The 19,157-nt window shown below is 36.0% G+C and overlaps 2 protein-coding genes across 2 annotated transcripts in view; both read left to right on the forward strand.

The window, feature by feature from the left end:
* Positions 1–370: 370 nt before the first annotated feature.
* prmt6 (protein arginine methyltransferase 6) lies at positions 371–1,936 on the forward strand. Its single transcript, XM_088928195.1, has one exon. The coding sequence runs from the start codon at positions 435–437 to the stop codon at positions 1,479–1,481; it is 1,047 nt and encodes a 348-aa protein (XP_088784321.1). The 5' UTR covers positions 371–434; the 3' UTR covers positions 1,482–1,936.
* A 12,693-nt stretch (positions 1,937–14,629) lies between these two features.
* ntng1a (netrin g1a) overlaps positions 14,630–19,157 on the forward strand; it is a 114,406-nt gene continuing 109,878 nt past the window's right edge. The window contains exon 1 of the mRNA XM_088927688.1: positions 14,630–15,565. The gene's annotated coding sequence lies outside the window, so the exon portion shown is untranslated. The remainder of the gene's footprint in view (positions 15,566–19,157) is intronic.

Raw genomic sequence — 19,157 nt, forward strand, 5'->3', positions numbered from 1 at the left:
CTGATTTCACTTTGAAAACTGGGAAAAGGGTATAATTGTATCTTTTACTTTGTGGAGTTCGCCTCTGCTTGTTCTTCTACAGCTTGTACGCCGACGCAACTCCCTGTTCTAGTTATATTTAATTTTAAATACCATTAACTTATGTTTGTCCTGAGCATTTTTTTTCTGACGCATCATGAAATTACAGCCTTACGTTCCCTCTCTTTACGCTCCTTAAAAGCATTATACATTTAACATCATCAAGTCCCCTGTCTTTAATTCCCCTTGTTCTTGGGAGTTGTAGTACAAAAGAAAAGAGAGGAAGTTAACTTAATTAACTAACTTCCTGTAAAAACTACGATTCCCATGATCCAGTATTACATCCTCCCTCGAGGTAGCTTGGGAAACGCGCAGTACAGTATCGCTGAAGTGGCGTGGGTATTTGACACGGCAAAATGACTCAATTTACGAAAAAGAGGAAATTAGATCAAAGTGTTCAGGATAGTTTGTACTTTGATAGTTATTCCGACGTGACCATCCACGAAGAAATGATTGCAGATAAAGTACGCACCAATTCTTACAGACTGGGTATTTTAAGGAACAGTAAAACGATCCAGGGTAAAGTTGTCCTGGATGTTGGTGCAGGAACTGGTGTTCTGAGTATTTTCTGTGTGCAGGCTGGGGCAAAGAAGGTGTACGCCGTGGAAGCGAGTGCAATAGCTGACCAAGCGAAGGCAATCGTAAAACTCAATAAGATGGATGACAAGATCGATGTTATAAAAGGTACATTAGAGACGACAAATCTACCAGAGGCGGTCGACGTGATTGTCAGCGAGTGGATGGGATACGCACTGCTCCACGAGTCTATGCTGAATTCAGTGATTTTCGCTCGAGATAAATGGTTAAAACCTGGTGGTCTCATTTTACCCTCTAAAGCTGAGCTGTATGTTGCTCCCATTAATGACTTGGTGGTGGAAGACCGACTCAGTTTCTGGAGTACTGTGAAAGACCAGTATGGTGTGGATATGTCTTGTATGTCTGACTTTGCACGGAAGTGTATTATGAATAACGATATCACTGTGAACATGGTTACTGTGGAAGACGTGCTCTCTCATCCTGCGAAGTTTGCCGAGTTAGATTTGTACACAGTAACGACAGAGCAGCTTAAACGCGTAAAAGGGTCCTTCACATGTGAGTGTTTTGGATCCTCCTGTGTAAATGCGCTGTGCGTGTGGTTTTCAGTGAATTTTCCAGGTGAAGAGAAACCTTTAGTCCTCTCGACTTCCCCTTTCAAACAGGAAACTCACTGGAAGCAGTCTGTTTTGTATTTGGACGAACCGATTGACGTAATGCAGGACACCAAGGTCGAGGGAGAAATAACCTTGTACCCTTCGGAAGAAAGCTCAAGACATATATGCATCCACGTGGACTACACAATAGGAGATCTTAAAAAGAAATCAAAAACATTTACAATGGGGGATGGCTACTCAGACCCTCAGTAAAATAATGTACCATGATGTCTTGCTGGTGTGCCTGGTCAAAATTCTAGACCCTTTTTAATTAAAAAAAGTCCTGAAACCCATTATGTCTAGAAATAAATGCTCCTCGTTATATGTAAACTTATTTCTCCTTTGTATTGTGATATTTTTTTAACAAATAAAGCTAATGTGGATATGTGAAGATGTTGCTTGTTAGAATGTTAAAAGTATTTTTATAAACATGAGCTATTAATAAAATAGACCATAAACGTTAGATCAAATTTATTTGTAATCTACTGTGAAAGGTTTTGAGACAAATATGTGCGGAAGCATTTTCCCGTGTGAAGCTTGTTTGAAGGATGTTAAAATTTTAAGACTTTATTATGTATGTAAAAAGTGTGAAATGTTGAAATTGTAAGAACTTGCTCGGAACTAATTCAAAAAGTGGTCTGTAACAAAATAAAACAAGTTTCAATCCAGATGTTTTTGAGGTCATAGAAATTTGAACAAAACAGTCTTGAAATTGAGCTTTTTTTGTAATTCCAGAATGTGGCTAAATATGAGTTGTTCATAGAATAAGGTTTACTTATTCAGTGCAGGAGTGAGTGATGAGAGAATTGCCGAGCAGAACATGTATTAATGAGCCAAAGGACACAAGTAGAAACGACATGGAAATGCATTTAAAATGCATTGGAGCTCAGCTACTTCTTTATCCAAAGGGTTGTGGGAGTGTGGAACAACCTGCCCTTGTTGAAGTAGTTTGTGTGGTTAAAACTGATACCTTATCTTCTTTCAGGAAACAGCTGGATGAAATCCTGGGATTAATAAGGTACGGCCAGCCAAAATGGCCAGATGGCCTGAATGAGCTCCTCTATTTTAGAATTGTTCTTATGTTTTATTATTATTATCAACTTGCTATCCTTTCTCAATAGCTGTACTTGGCCTTTTAGAGATGCACATCACTGCTTAAAACCCCTTTTTAAGGATTCAAAGATCATAATAGAGTTGTTAAAATGCATATTGAGTAGCTTTTCAATTTAGTGTATTTTGTGTTTCTGTGGAAGCAGAATTCCTGACTGGGTGCTGTGAGTCAAATGGAATCTCCTGGAAAACCCCATTGATGCCATGACCTTTCAACTTTCACCTTCCCCCTTATGATCTTTCAGATTACAATCAGCCTGTGGTGGCAATTCTTGGCTATAGTTATAATATATTTGTACTTTCTAGAAGAAAATAGGTAAGACCTAAGATGTATACCATACTTTTGTGTAAATCTATAATAGTACTGTGAAGTACTTTTCTGTAAATGGTACAATCCAGTTCTCAGTATGTGAATCCTCAGGTAATTGTACACTTAATGTATTCAGTGCAGAGTCATTCAATGAAGTAGACACCCACAGGTCCTTATCTAAAAAAACATGGTTAGTATAATGACTTCTAATGATGCTTGGAAGAAATTTTCTTTTCAAATGTGATCAAAGTGATACCAAGGCTTGATTTTTCTTGGAGTCTTGTGATTTATGGGTGTCTTGAGTAAAAAAGGTTTACTGCCAAAAATTGATACAAAAAGCCTAACAGTGCTTGCTGCATCATGAATTATTTGGCCTTTTCCCCAAATGTGCTGTTTTAAAATAACCTCTTCATAGCTTAAACTGTGAAACATACTCTGGCCTTAACATTTTATTTAATGGTTGTTCTGATAATATAACCTTTAGATTTCATATAAGCCTGAAATGGTAACGTGAAGACAGGAAAGCAATAAGACTGGGGCTCACAAGGGCTGAGAGAATATGGCTGTCCTTCGACTGTAATTTAAGGCTGCAGCAAAGGTCCATGGGGGCATGAACTGCTGCAGTAGGAACTGGTAAGCAAAACCCTGCTTTTATTATAGAGTTCAGTTTGAGCTAGCCTGATGATGTTTTGTACCGAGGTGCTCTTAAAGAAGGCTGATTAAAAAAAACATCTTCGGCACCAGCCACCCTGCCACATGGCTGTTCCAGAGTAACTTTGTGATTTTTTTTGGGGTGGGAGGCACAAGGCAGGAGAGAATCCTGGAAAACTCGGAGAGGAGCAGTGAGTTCATCTTATGTTAAATCTTCACAGTGTGTGTGCTGCGTGTGAAGTTACTGGATGATGAATGGTATTCAGATATGTGACAGTATTGTAACATCTACCACTTTTTTTTTATTTGCAGAACTCAAGCAATGGTTTCATTTTGTAAAACCTGTAGCTATTGTAACAGTCTGTGGATTGTGGTATGGGCTGCCACTTCCAGCAATACAGTCTTCTCTGCACACAGTACGACTGTGTATAACACCTTCTGTTTGGTCTTCTGACCACTGTGGTGTCCTCTGTTTCTGGAATATTAAATATTCCAATATTTTCAGTTAAGGGGGCTTACAGTGAATTTATCCCTTTATGCAGTAAACGAAAGAAACACTAGCTGACTCAGAACATACCCAAATCCTGGAAGTACATAGTCAATTATGTGTCATCCTCTGGATGGCAGAAGCTTAACAAGGCCTGTGCCTGGTTGGTGTTAGCATGGAAAATGTCAATGGAAACAAGTTTGTTTCTGTAAGAGTTGTGGTGAGCCAGTAGGTGGCACTATTCCTTGTAGACAACATACTCCAAAGTATATGACAGGAGACAGTCTGCTGTAAGATTTGATATTAAACCAAGGTTCTGACTACATGGTTGTGAAAGATACCATGACACTGTTCTTAAGAGCGAGGGAGTTCTTAATGAGCAAGGGCCTAACCCAGCACTCAATGGACACAAGGTGAGATACAGTACACCCTTGATGGGATGCCTGTTCATCACAGGGCAAAACAAACACAAACTTATACCCGGATCAGTTTTTACAGAAACAAATTAACCTACCAGCATGTTTTTGGAGGGCAGGGGGAAACTAGAGCACCCACAGGAAACCCATGCAAACATGGGGAAACATACAAACTCCAAGCAGATAGCACCACAGGAATTGAACCCAGGGCCCAAGTACTGTGAGGCAGCAATGCTAACCACTGTGCCACCCAAGGGATATATTATTCTAATGTTTTTAGTGGACAAGCATGCGACTGCTCAATAGGTTCTGAGCCCTAGGTGCCACACATTGTCACTGCTCATTCTACAAATATTCAGTGTGGCTGAAGTGCAGCAAGTAGGGCATCCACAGCACATAAATGTATTATTCTCATCCTGCGACAAAGTCATTGTTATAGGAGCGCCATGAGGACATACATTGTCCTACTGGAATGTTGTCATGTCAGGATAAGCCCACAGGAAGGGTAATAACTAAGGTCTCAGGACTTGATCAGTGTTGTGCCCTGCAGTCAGTTAGCCATCAATCACTCAAGTGGAGTATTGTACAGGCTAGACGTTCCTGCCCCAACCTACAGATTTGTCTGTAATCCACATTTGCTGTATCATCTTATTCTGCAGCACAATTACCAATGTCCACTAGGATGGTATTTTCAAAACTTTGATTAATTGCTAAAGGGACTTGCACTGATTGTGCATCGACCTATGGTGACTTCTTCCAGCTCCCAGACATACAAATGGCACAAAAGCATTATTCTCTTGTTAAACAGGGCATACTAGTTTGTTTCTGCATTTTTCTTTCTTGATTTTCACCAGGCCTGACATTCTAACTGAGGTTAAACCAGTTCCTCACCTGTGCCCAGCCACTCTCCCACTAATGAGGTGGTTCAGAGCTCAAGTCAGACAAGTGTATCATGGTCGGTTGTGAATGATTAATTAACCCAGTGATGCCAAAAACATTTAAACAATATCCAAAAATTGGTATACTTTTTTTCTGTAAATACACGTTAATAAATGGAGTGAAGAGTTATGCTCAGTGGATATTATATACTGTATAGGTAACTATGTGTATTTGTTTTACACTTAAATATTTCTTACTCGACTTCAGTATCTTTAGATCCTCAATTTATGCTACAATCTTGGAAAAAAAATATTCAGTTTAATTACTTTTTAAAACACTTGTTTATATTGTGTGTGCTGATATCATTGCCTTTCTTCTTGGTTCTCTGCTCATTTCTGATTGTATTAAATGACTGTCTTAGTTTTCTGTTGTCAACAGATTTGCAACCAGTTATTGTAACTCATATTCCTGAAGACTATAAATGAAAAGATGTATTGACAACTGTAGCTGACAAATCCTGCTTTAAGCAACTAACTCCTAAAGGTGTTGATGGGCCTTTTTTTGTAGAAACACAAGTTACAAACATCTGTAACTTCATTGACTAATGTAGTATATTGTTACAGGCTGAGATAGGTGGCAATGAAAGGGGCTCTGAGAATCTAGATACAATGCAGTAACACCTAGCTAGTGTCAATATTCCCACGTCCTACAGCTCCAAACCAGGGGATGTTTTCTTAGTTGTGAGAAACAATGATCAAAGGAATCTTCTGGTTTACTTTCGTTAATTAAGTTCTGAGTAAATGATTAAGAGTGTCAAAAGTGTAGGATAAAAGACAGAAGACAGAACAAGAAAAGGGAGACAGGAGGACAGAACCTAAAAGCTTGTGTCAGGCAAGATCTGACCTTGCTTGAGATCATCCAAAAGGACTCGATCGGAGCTACATATTTGAACCTTGCTAAGAGAGCTTGCTATTCTGTTGCTTTTAGGAAACTTGGATTTCCTGAGTGAAAAGTCCCTTGGTTTAAAACAACTTTTCTTGCTTAGTGGGTGCATTTTAGAATAGGGAGCTGTAGTAGGCTCCCATTAACTTTGTGGCATCTGGGCTTGCAGACTGAGAGATTTAATTGTAGGTTGTATTCTACTTAGTTTACAAGGCAGCTTATCTCTTATTATGGCCTTTGTATTAAGAATTGAATACAAATTCGGGGAGAGACAAAAGAGTTTGAAATCACAGTTGGAGTACACCAAGGATCAGCACTAAGTCCTTTCCTTTTTATAAACATTATTGACACACTGACAGAGGAGGTAAGAACAGAAGTGCCTTGGGAACTCATCTTTGCTGATGATGTGGCACTGATGGCAGATGCGGAAGTAGAACTACAGGAGAAAGTGTTCAAATGGCAGAGGAGTCTGGAAAAGGGTGGACTGAAAATGAATGCAGAAAAATCTGAAATAATGGTAATGGAGAGAAGAGGAGATACTATGGCCAATGTTGAGGAGACAAATAGAGGAAAACTGAAACAGGTTGATGGCTTTAAATACCTTGGGTCAAAACTGGTAAAGGGAGGAGAAACACTGGAGGCAGTAAAACAAAGAGTGTAAGCTGGATGGAACAAGGAGAGAAATAACTGGAATAATCTGTGACAGGAAAATTCCTAGAAAGTTAAAGTGCAAAATGTACAAGACTGTGATTAGACCTGTACTACTATATGGAGCTGAATGCTTGGCAGTTGGAAAAAAGGAAGAGAACTTGATGAGAAAAACTGAAATGAGGATGTTTTGATGGATTCTGCAGATTTCAATGAAGGATAAGATCAGAAATGAAGAAATCCGTAGACGATGTAGGGTGGTGGATGTGGTTGAGAAGATGCGAGAGGCGAGGTTACGGTGGTATGGGCATATCATGAGGAGGGATGTTGAGGAAGTAACAAAGAGGGTAATGGAATTTGAGGTGGAAGGTAACAGGGGAAGAGGCAGGCCTAGAAAGAGATGGATAGATTGTGTGAGAAAAGATATGGAGGTATGTGAAGTGAGTGAGGAAGATGTGCTCGACAGAGACAAGTGGAGAAGAGCAACCAAAGCAGCTGACCCCAGGACAGTCTGGGACTAAGGCTGTGAAAAAGAAGAAGAAGAAGTATTAAGAACTGAATACTTACTAAGAGTCCGAGATTTTTCTGTATGGTTAGGATGTTAGGCCACTGAGATGCTTTGTCTGTAAACATGTACTGCAAATAGGAAAACTTGTGTGCTGTATGTTTATCTTGTGTGTAGTGTAGTGTTTGTAGTGTCACTGTTAATAAATATGTGTTCAACTAAGTGTGCTGGAATTATTACTCTTTTCTCCAAAACTGCCAGAGAACAAAGCATTTACATGCCTCTAACCGTTTGGGTATATTCCAGGCAAAATCCTTACAAATTGGGGGTTATGATTATTGATTTTTCTTATTGAGGTAGCCACTTGTTCAATTCCTGTTATTCACCATTTTGAATCCCCCCATTTGTAACAATATACTGTATATACAGTAATGTAATGATGATGCCTATGAATTGACAACATAAACATTACTCTATTAATAGGCTTTTGAAGCCTATTTTTTAAACTATAGATTCCATCCCACATATTTTTTTCCTAGAAAGTGTTGCCAACTGACTATGATTGATGCTGTCTCACTACTGTAAATCATTGAGACGCTTTCAAGCTATATGGATAAACTAAACTCTTAAAAGCCACCTTAATTTATACTGCCATACTAGTAAGAATGCTTTTAAGTAAATTAGAATATCTGTGAGTGTAAATAACCATTTGTAACATAATATTTTAGAAGACAGTCATAAATAAGTTCATATGATACAGTACAATACATGCCCTAGTAAATAGTAAATCCTTAAACACTGAGAGCACATAATATTTAAGAATCACACTGAAGTCATGTTATCTTCCCAGATAATGAAAACTTGTAAACTTGTAAGAAGTACAAATCCAGAAATGTGCGCATTATGGACACTAAAAAAGGAAAACACAAATGGATACAAATATAATGTCACAGTGTAATAAGCTGTGATCACCTAGAAAAAAAAAACAGCACAATGATGACATGTAAGAGACTGGTTCATATAGATCCCATTTTTAAACAGTAATATAATCCACAGAAAAGTACATTATGTGGTAGAATGTTTCTTAAATTATTTTTCTCTGTATTTAGATGTGACATTAAATCTGCCATGTACAAGAATCTGTCTTGATAAAACATAGTATATACTGTAGTTCTAATGCAGTAATGTACTCCAAAAAAAGCATTATTTAGTAGATATTTTCCCAAGTATGTTTTTCTCTCTGTAGGTATAACATTGGATATACTGTACTGTACCACCAGAATTATCCTTAGTAATATTCACTGTATATCTTCGGTACAGTAGAAGCTCTTTATCATTTTTGTTGTATTCCTTTGATTTTTGAAAGCCATGTCTAAGGCTCTGTGAAGTAATATTTTTTTTAACATCCTTTAATTGTTTCTTTGTAAAGAGTGGTAATACAGTAAAAAAAAAAGCAAGTGTTAGAAACATAACAAGAGACTACAAACCATATGACTGTCAGGCTCATGTCCATTGCAGTGCCAGCTTTGAATCTCTTCATAGATTTTTTTAGATGCATTGCTTCGCTTAATGCAAAAAAAGTTAACTGCACTGTTACAAAAGCTTTTCACAAAAATGTGTGGTAATGGAGTTAATTTGCATGATTCCAGTTGTGGGGGATTTTAACTCTCTGAAATTATGCATTATACAGTAGAAATATTGTATCTAATTTGGATGTTCAGTACCATTTGGGAAATGTAAGACATAACCCATCATTTTCTCATTGAAAGGAAATTATATTGGAAAAGCGAAATTAATAGGAATAATCATGTGGCTATGTCAGGGAATGTGACACCTTGTTCAAAAAGCCTTTTTATGTTTTGGGTATGCATGTATGTTGTAAGGTGGAGTAATGAAACTGTGAAAAAAAAATTAAACATACTGTACTGTCAGTCCTCAGGAAACTGACTGCATTGTTCTCATTTAGAAGGAGCACCCAATAGTCCTAAACTCTGTAAATCCCTTTTTGTACTATACCTTGCTATTCAACAATGGTGTATCTGTTGAGCTAGTCATCAGCTACCGAAGGTCATAAACAATACAGTCAATGTAAATACATGTACAGTATGACATAGGTGATACAAACCAATTTGAATAGTGATTTAAGCAGGCACATAGATGGGCATGTGGTCTTCTAGTTTATGTTTGATCCTATGTAGACCTATGTCATTGATATTATTCCAATAGTTTTTACATTTTGCTCTTGAGTGCTTCAGCTGTGACTCATTGATACCCTCAGGGCCAACTGAATTAATGTTCTTTGATCTTGAAAGTCTTCATGCAGAAAGCACTTATCCCTATTTTAACACTTACAGTACATTCACTGCTATTATTGCAGCCTTTTACTATATAATAGTACAGCATCTAAGTTGTAAGCAATCCATGCAGAATCCTAACTAGTTTTACATTCTGGTGTGCTTAAGATATCCCATAATACTTGAGTTCCTTACAGACCAATGTATAAACAAATTCAAAAGTGCCAGATCTATGGAAGAAGGAAGAAGTTCTTTTAAATCTTGCTTTATTAGTTAAAAATTTCCAGGTCACTCTGAATTAGCATTTAGCAAAATGGCATTTAATTAGATTTTTCCCTTCTGGAAAGCATCAACACTTTTGAAAGGTGAATATTATTTTCTCATTTATACCTGATTGTAGGCCTACTGGATATTTCAGGGCCCAACAAATGTGTTTAGAAATGAAGCATTACAGTGAATAAGTCTTCGATGCAAAATCAAAACCTAAGCTTGGCAAAAATATTCTAAATTAAACAGATGCCGTATTGCACACAATTTGATGATAAATGAGCACAATGACTTTTCGTGAAACACAGAATGGCTTAATACATATTTTCTGATGAGTGACAAATGTGTAATTAGATGACTAATCACTGAAAGTTTTATTAAACATCATTAGTAAGAAGAGAACAGAAAACATTGGTGTTGTTATTAATCAGTCCTCCATTTGGGCATGTTTTGTCTGGCTATGCCTACCTACCATGTTTGTCATTTTATCTATATTTTGGAATAAATGTCTTAATTGTCATGTGATTATTCACAACACTACACAGTGGTAGCTAAGCGCATCCATTACAAGGCACTTATTAGACAAGGAGCTGTCCAGGCACTGAAATGTAACTTTATTTGCATCACAGTTACAAAGAATGTGAACGAAACCATACAACTCCTAAATTAAATGGAGTAATGAAAAATAAACGCAAAATGCTCTGCAAACTCTCCAATAACAAGATTTCAATTGGTTTTTCACGCTTAATGCATTGTCAGAATAGATGTTATTTGATATTTTTTTTGATAACTACAGTACACTGTAGTGCTATACTGTAAGCCTTCAGAGAAAAGATAAGCATATTGTAGATACTTATCAAATCTTTTTATTTATATCTACTTAATTTTATGTATTTGTTTATTGTAAGATACTTTATCAATACATACTCTAAGAATGTTTTTCCTGGGACAAGTTAAGCAGTTTATATAGGAGTGTTGCATACATGCTTTAGCTCAAGAAGCAAGATTTTTATTTTTCTGGAGACATAATCTGTAATTTGGATTAATTATTAAAGTCTATGGTGTACACATGCAAATGTATCTAATATTGTAAAACCTCGTTGTGTTTTGCCTTTTGTAACCCAACTCAAATGTAGACCATATTTAGATTGTTTTTTTATTTCACCTACTGAGAGAAGCCCCTTGATTTACAAAGTGGAGAATATGTATAACTATCAGCATAGTTATCAGCATTGCAGACACGATATATTTTCATTATTTTTTTAACAATTGTCTTCGTGAACTTGACATTTGTATTAAAAACTTCAAAGAAAACACCTAAGCCACAGAGTGTGGTGTTAAACAATCGTGCTTAACAGAAGGGAAAAAAAACATTATATTCAACCATTTCAGTCAGAGTTAGAGTTCTGTTGCATAAATCATCGAAATGCGAAATGAACAGCAAGGATGAGCTTCCAGTGTTCTCTGCTATGGTCCCATGAAGTATTTAGATAATAATGAGATTCATCTCGCAGTGATTTGCATATTGGAACGAGATCCATGCAAATATCAACAGCGCAAGTCATTAGTATTCATTACATTTGTAGTGTGTATATAGACACTTAACGCCGGAAAGATGGACATACGTAGGCTATGTGTACAGTAAATGTACTGTACTGTATATCACGAACCCGTTAAACACGCGTTCTTCCAGCGCGAATAGTATAAAAAAAACGAAATCAAAGTGCTACCTTGCACCAGCATGCCGTTTCCCCGTGTTATTTCAAAGAAGTGGTGTTTGTGCCTTCGACTACTCCACTCCGAGAAAACTGTGGGGAGATGAAGTCATTATAAACACCTGTCTCGGAAAAGGTTGGCTGTAGACAGAAAAGATCTCAGTCACAAACTAGTTAGTACGTGGGATCAACAGAGTTACACTGTACGGTATATTGCAGTGGGACGGGGGTTTTAAGCAAAGGTGAGATGCAAACGGCGTATTTTGTCATGATTGATAACCCTTTATAGAAACTTTATGTTTCAGCTTGCAGTATAAAATCACTTACAGTAGGTCAGAAAATAACTCGGCAGTTATACACTGGCAAACGTGTTAAAACCAAATGACAGATATAGAAGAAAATCGTCCTGTAGTATATACTGTATATATTACAACATAAAGTATCAATGTCGTTGCTTTTATTTTTTGTTACTGTAAAAGCAAATACTTTAAAGATTGATTTGTGACATTGAATAAGCCGTGCAAGTACGTTGTTGCAGACTTGCTGCTCTGTCTGCAAACTGACTACAGCAGTATTTTCTCCATCTACCGGCCTTTCTGTCCATTAAATTGCTGATGGATGTGGCCGCTTACTGTATATAGAATGGATTCTTTGCAGTCAAAGTAGTGCAGTCTTCCGCGGGCTGTGGGTTCTCGAATTGTTAAGTTGTATCATGCAGAATTGAATTTTCCGACTGGCTGCTAAGAAAAATGACATTTGTACTACAATCCAGAAAGATAGCTCTAGGTTTTGCTCGAGTAACTGCTAAAGATAGGAAATGCGCAATACACATACAGATTGCATCTGCTTCTGCACTTCCATGTAATTTTAAGAAACGGTAAAGTCTCGAGCTGTGATATTCAATCTAACCGTTTAGTCCACGCTAGGGAGTTGTTTTGTTCAAACACAATAAAAAATAAGACTAGTTAGACTTTCATAAAACATTTTGACCAAGAACATACAGTACAGTATATGATGCAGGTTTTCGTATTTAATATGTTATGTACAGTATCTTGATAGTCTTTCTGTAAATGTGATTCCCTAATGTTTCTGTTCACTGTGCTCTCTATCGTTAATTGAATTTTTAGTGATTTCCCAACGGCATTTATAAACGATCTTTGAAAAAATTGTGTCTTACAACACACCTTATGACAGGCAAAGTTATTCGTTATTCTACATCTACTTGCGAAACATTTTTTACAGGATTGTACACTGCGTTTGGTACACAATTGCCCAATAGGTAAACTATAGACTTTTATTTTGTAACTCGAAGTTTACAACTTTATATGGAACCTTCTGCCTTGTAGAATCCTATTGTTGTTGGCTGTGTTACATTGACAAGGCACAACATAAAGGCCGAATAACCAATTTAATCACCAGTAATGAAAAATACCAAACAGAAAACAGTTTGTCACGGATCCCATTAGGTAACATCAGTGAAATTCACATACATCACTGTCTTAGTCATAGTCATTGGTTTTATTTAACCTACTTCAATGTCCAATCGTTGAAAAGCTATTTAAATGAAGTAAAACCGGCATGGTAACTGAATCCACTTTGTTAAATGTTATTTTCTCTTTCAGTCATCTTGGAAGAGCAAACTGATTTGATTAATTTCAGTTCTGAACAGGTAGTATTCAACTCAAAAATGTCAATTATTTTCTAAATCTATTCTGTATTTACACTACAAGTATCCTGAAATATGAAGCAATCTTCTTGCAGATCAAACAGGTTAACTTTAGATATAACATAGAGAAGGACATCTATGGGCGCGTGATTTTTTTCTTCGTTTTTCCATCTTTCTTTTCCTATTCTGGTTTATCATGTAATGAAGTAATTCTAGTCTTTTAATGTTGTTGTTGTTTTTTTTACTATCTGTAACTTGCTACGGTCTGTTTCAAAAGTAGTTATTGCAAACTGAGAATAGGAAATCGCATTGCTCTTTTGTTCAGTTTAGTATCGTTAAACACGATACCAGTACTTTCTTTTTTCAAATGAAATCAAAGGGTAATATTAAAAGGATAAATATGAATTCCAAATGTACGGTTGGGAACGTTGAATAATTAATTTGCTTGTATGGACCAATATTGGGAATTTATGGAATTCGACAGCATGAAGGGTCACTGCGCAGATTACACTTTAATATTAGTCAGCTGTACCTCACTGTTTCATTTTAGGCCTTATCTGAATTCACTCTGACTTTATTTTGTTGCGAGGGGCGCTACCTTTAAGTATTACATCAGTGCTGCTATAACTGTTACAGTTCTTAGAAAGTTTTTTAATGAATCCTCGAATGAAACCACGATTTAAACTAACATGAAAAGGCTCGGCTAAACACTTTAAAGCTAACTGGTCCATTGCCAGTCATGTAATTGTTTTTTTTATCTACATTAAGCACTTGCAGTACGCATCTGCATAAGTACGCAGCAGCTGTCGAGCAATTAATAACTATATTTTAAAATGACCCGAACAAATATTAGCACATACAAAAAATAACAGAATTTAGAAACAATACATATTTAACGAATGGCAACTTTTTTTAACTTAATTGATATTATTTACAACGTGTAATTTAGAACATACGTGCATTACTGTTGAACAAGTCCTTTATTTTTTGTATACCCCGCATGTTCACATATTTCAGAAAAGCAGTCATTATTCCCAGCTTTGTCACAGAAATCCCAATATGCATACAAAATCGTGTTGAAATGTTTTTTAGGTGTTTTAAATATTTTATCGCATCCCCTTTAAAATTAAAAGAGGTGAGAATGAAGCAATTATTAATTACATGCTTTTTTTATTCTCAAGTGTTTCACTTTGTTTCGGTACCCGTTTTAGGTTTCACAAACTTACATTCTCCTTTAATGGCGCAATGTGAAGAATTATAGATTGGAAAACGACAAAATTCTCAAGAATAAGCATCGGACACTTTGGCTTTATTTAGAAATAAATGTCTAATTTATATGATTCCAAGCGGTTAAATGCAATGCTGCTATGTAATTATTCAAAGTGGTTATGAGCTATCTTTAGGACCCAGCGGAACGCTCAAGTCTTGAAGCAGAAGAAGGCTTGCTTGCAATCCCTTATATTAGCTGGCATTTGGAGAAGATTGCTTATCTCTGAAACATCTCTCCCAGCTGTGCTAGGTGGTGGCTCCGGGAGCGTTAATTATTACCTCTGTCCTTGAAGTTTAAGTCCCAATTAAATACAGACCCGTGTAAGCAGAAAGGATGCATTAGAGAATTCAGATCTAGAAGAATCTTTGTGCTATGTATATTTCATCAAATGGACTCTCCAAGTGTCTAATCTTTCAAACCATCATCGCTATGAACACTGACATTTCTGCAATGAGTAGAGGAATGCGTGGAGGAAGCTGGTACAACATTTTGTAGAGGATATCCTTGGTGCTAGGGTTGGAGTGATTTATGTCCCCTTTGAGTTTCCGAGATACGTGCTCATAGAAAAGAGACGAGAGAGAATGAAATTTTCACTCACAGGAGTTGCATTTGTTGGTTTTGGATATGGAGAGTGAAGCAATGGAGACTGCCTGAAAAAAAAGTACGATTAAAAGTTTAACAGGAGGCTTTTTGGGGGAAACATTCAGTGCAATAGTTATCCTAGCATCTTGGAAAGACAAGTGACGGAATCCTGACTATCGTTTTGGGAAATACTGTCAGTTTTCTTACTGCCCGTGTTGTAATCGCGCTGACCTAGCGAACCAAACGGTGATCACTCATTTATTCTGAAGTGCCAAGAGCCACGCTCAGATCCCACTCCGAAATCTGAAGGTGGCACGCCGTTTCAAGAAAGATTGACTTGCGTTACGAAACCTTTAAACCCTTTTATTTAGTCAGCTCATTAAACTTTTGCATCATCAACTTTTTTTTTGCAATGCCCCATTTTTCTTGAGCTCATCAAATTTAGATTAACACGTATCTTAAAAAGGATCCAGCGGTCATTCTTGAACTTGTTAACCACTTAGAAAGATTGGATCTTCGTACTGCTATTTCCAAAGGCGTGTCTTCTTCGCATTTGTAAGTATTTTTGCTTCAGTGAAGTTCTTATTATTTTGTCCATGTGCTAATGCATTGTAAATTGGAGCTAGAAATGATTAATCGCAGTGCTTTGTGCAAAAGATATACAATAGATAATTTAGTTTTGTAACAATTTAAAACAACTTTAGTATTTCCTTTTATTTTGCCCTTCCCTTCCGAGGAATTACCGCAATTCTAGGTGAGCTGCTTTGCTTTTTCATCATGAGTGATACAGTTTGTAAAGCAACTGCACAGGAAAAAAAAATGTAACTTAGGTCTGGAGCTGTATTTTACAATATTAAAGTGTACTTGCCCATCGCAGAATAGGTTGCTGAAGTAGATTTTAAGTTTAGGATTTTATGGCGCCCTCTGCTGGGACATAAATATTTTTCCTTAGTATTCGTCACAGCTATTTTTTCGGATTACGTGATGCTGAGAGAGGTTCTATTTCAAATAATTAAAATCAGTTAATAATTTTATTTTTGTAATGTAACGTTGATTCAAGTATTAATTTTAATAATTATAATGTGATAATGAATGCCCCAGTCTGTCGGTTTTAATGAACTAGTGAACCGTATTTGAATATGGTGTTCATTCAAAAAATATTATTCATACTAGAATGACGATGACATTCTCTGTCGTCACCCACGTGTGTTTTGCTTTTCGTCTACTTTAGCACTACATATTAAAATAGAACTTTGCCATTGCAGATTTGGAGGAATACATATTCAATGTATTGATTAAATGTATTGCTTGTACAGTATCATATACTTGGAAAATCTACTTAGGAAGCTGGTGTTTTACTATTTTTGTGTACATCATTGCAAAATGGAAGACTGTGTAATTTACATGTTTCAGGAAGGTATCCTATACGGATTCCATCTAAAGTATAGTAAGCTGAATGTAGAAATTTAGTATAGAAATCCACGAATTTCCTATATAATGTGCTTTAATGGATATATACAATTATTTTCCTATTAGAAAGATCATCTCTGCAATGCATCATCTTTTTAAAAAAAGTTTAAAAGCTCTTTTCATTGACTACGTAGTTCCAATGAACCCTGATAGCACTACTGAGTTGGCAGTACTGTATGTCATCATTGACTGAGACCATATTGCCTTCTTAATGGTTTGTGTTTTAATTTGAATTGTGGGTTGTTTATAAAAAAATCTTAATGTTGCAACACGATAATGTGACAAAACGATAATTTTCATGTCAATCTGATTTACCGGCTCTTTACCTTTTATAATCTTTTTGTTTATTTTTTAGTCAATGTTCTGTTGAAACCTCTTTTTGCTGTTTATTTGTTCTGCTTTCAATGCATGTTAACATCACCTGGTTGTAAATAGTTCATGTGAACATTTTACACATGGTATAATTTGTGTGCAAGCTTAGTTTTTTTTAGTCAGCCATTTTAGTAAAAGTTTTTGTTTTCTTTCCATGATGTATAATGATTTGGATATTGTTGGGCGGAGGCAATGCTATAGAGAAAATACTGAAGGAATGATTCCATTCCTTGATGTCTCAGTTCACTGGCATACATTGTCAGCAGAGCTGAAGAAACAAACCCCCCTAGCTAAGCAAGTAGACATAAATTGTATCATGAGAGTCACACTCTATAAAGCACTGGTGCTTTCACGTAAACTCTATATGGCAGTGCAAGTAGGAAGTCATAAGCATGACTATGAAGTAATTCAGGCTTGTCCTTGCTGCTGTGTTAAATAAATCTTTGTTTAAATGCCTTGCATTTATAAGGTCCATAAATTAGCCCCATAAATACAGTATCTATTATGTTAAAATATACTCATAGGAGTTGGCTAAACCTTTAAATGTGCCTGTTTTTCATAAACAACTAGGTCTAAGTTGTTTGGCATTAACCTTCAAAATGTCTTATTTTCTTTAAAAAAGTATAAAGTAAAATAAAGTAATATAAATATTACTTAATATAAAAGTAATATAAAAATAAAGTAAAATGTATTTTATTTGCAATTGCCACTGCATTCCAATTGTTTTTTTTTTAAGAATTCAATGTAAAGGTAGAACTATAGATTACATTAATGCTGTCAAAAAAATCTGTTCAATTTGAAGGCATCTTTTAAAAAAATATTGTAAATTATTCAACCTTTAATTCGGGAATATTAAAACTCGACTATTGTCTGCACATCTAATATACACAATAACTTAGTTTCCATTATCTCTGTTGTATATCTTGGGGTGAGATAATTGAAAACATTTTTTTTTTCTAGCCTGATGCAACTTCTCAAACTCAACATTTTAATCTCAGAAAAATCTTCATTTAGATGGTTCAAATATAAAACACTTTTTACAGCTTTATAAAAAATAATAATGTAATAATCTAATGTATTTTAGTTTAGTATGTTCTCAAGCTATTGTACAGTATGTACATGCAATATTTGATTTGTGTTAAATCAAGAATGCTGTATTTGTTCATGAAGTAAGATCAGTATAATCCTTGAGATTTACTAAGTAGGAGATTCAAAAGGATTGATTAGATTTTATTCAGTATTGGGCTGAAATCTGTTTATTTAGACTGTAAGTGATAAAGTAGAAAGTAATTGAGTAGTCTACTGTTGGGATGATATCAGTCATAACGTTCCTATAGTACATAAACAGATGTGATAATGTAGAATGCAAAAGGTATGTGATTTAAACTAATTACTGAGGTAATTGCTGAGTCTAGTCCTGTTTCCCCGAATTAAAGAATACCTATCAGCTTGCAAGATACAGTATGAAGCACATTGATGCCACTTGAGATTCATTTTAAGGTGCTCTTTGTCAGAGTCCTAAAACAGCCCACAACTCATCCACATCACTGGCTAGGTGGAGAAAACCTAAATGGAGTAGGTACATGGCACTCAGAGATTACTCATATGGTGTAACCAGTGCTTGGCAGACATGTCTGTATGCTGAGTTTAAAACGCTAAGCTATGCACGAGTGCCTGAGGGGATGAAATGTAATAAGACACAAGGGGGTGTTTTAGAACTTAAAAAATTCCATCCAGTGCCACTTTCGCCCCGGTCATAAAAACAGTGAAACATTTATGGCTTTTAACTTTAAAAAAAGATCTAATACATCATCTTCTTGATATAATCTGAACTTAAAAATATACTCTCCATTTATGAGATATGAGTCGATAAGCAGAAAACACAACACGTAGCAGGGTCTATCAGAGCTTCTTATATAACTTGTTATAAATGATGTATAGAATATTGAATAGGTGATAGGTGACCATAGTTAACAAGGCTGTTTTCCATTGAATCAGTATAGAGATCTCAAGAGCAAAGCTGGACTCTGCTTGCAGTCCCAGATCCCCTGGTATCTATTTGTTATGGATGGTCACCCATCCACTCTCTGTCCCTGAAAGGTACACTGTTGAAAGGATTGTCATTCATCTTTTTTAAAGCGTGTATAAGCAGGAAATAAAAATGACTCAGAGATGTAGTCACAGGATTTTAAGAAAATTTGTGAGCTAGCCACTTGATACATTTAAGCTATACATTTAAAGCATTTGTTTCTTATTTTTTCCTGCACTCACAGTCTAAGTTAGTCTGCAATCATAATAACAATTT

The sequence above is a fragment of the Atractosteus spatula genome, chromosome 11 (genome assembly GCF_055471065.1).
Source record: "Atractosteus spatula isolate fAtrSpa1 chromosome 11, fAtrSpa1.hap1, whole genome shotgun sequence".
NCBI classification, from domain to species: domain Eukaryota; kingdom Metazoa; phylum Chordata; class Actinopteri; order Semionotiformes; family Lepisosteidae; genus Atractosteus; species Atractosteus spatula.

Coding starts and splice junctions, on each gene's coding strand:
- prmt6 (XM_088928195.1), top strand. CDS start 435: ATGACTCAATTTACGAAAAAGAGGAAATTAGATCAAAGTGTTCAGGAT.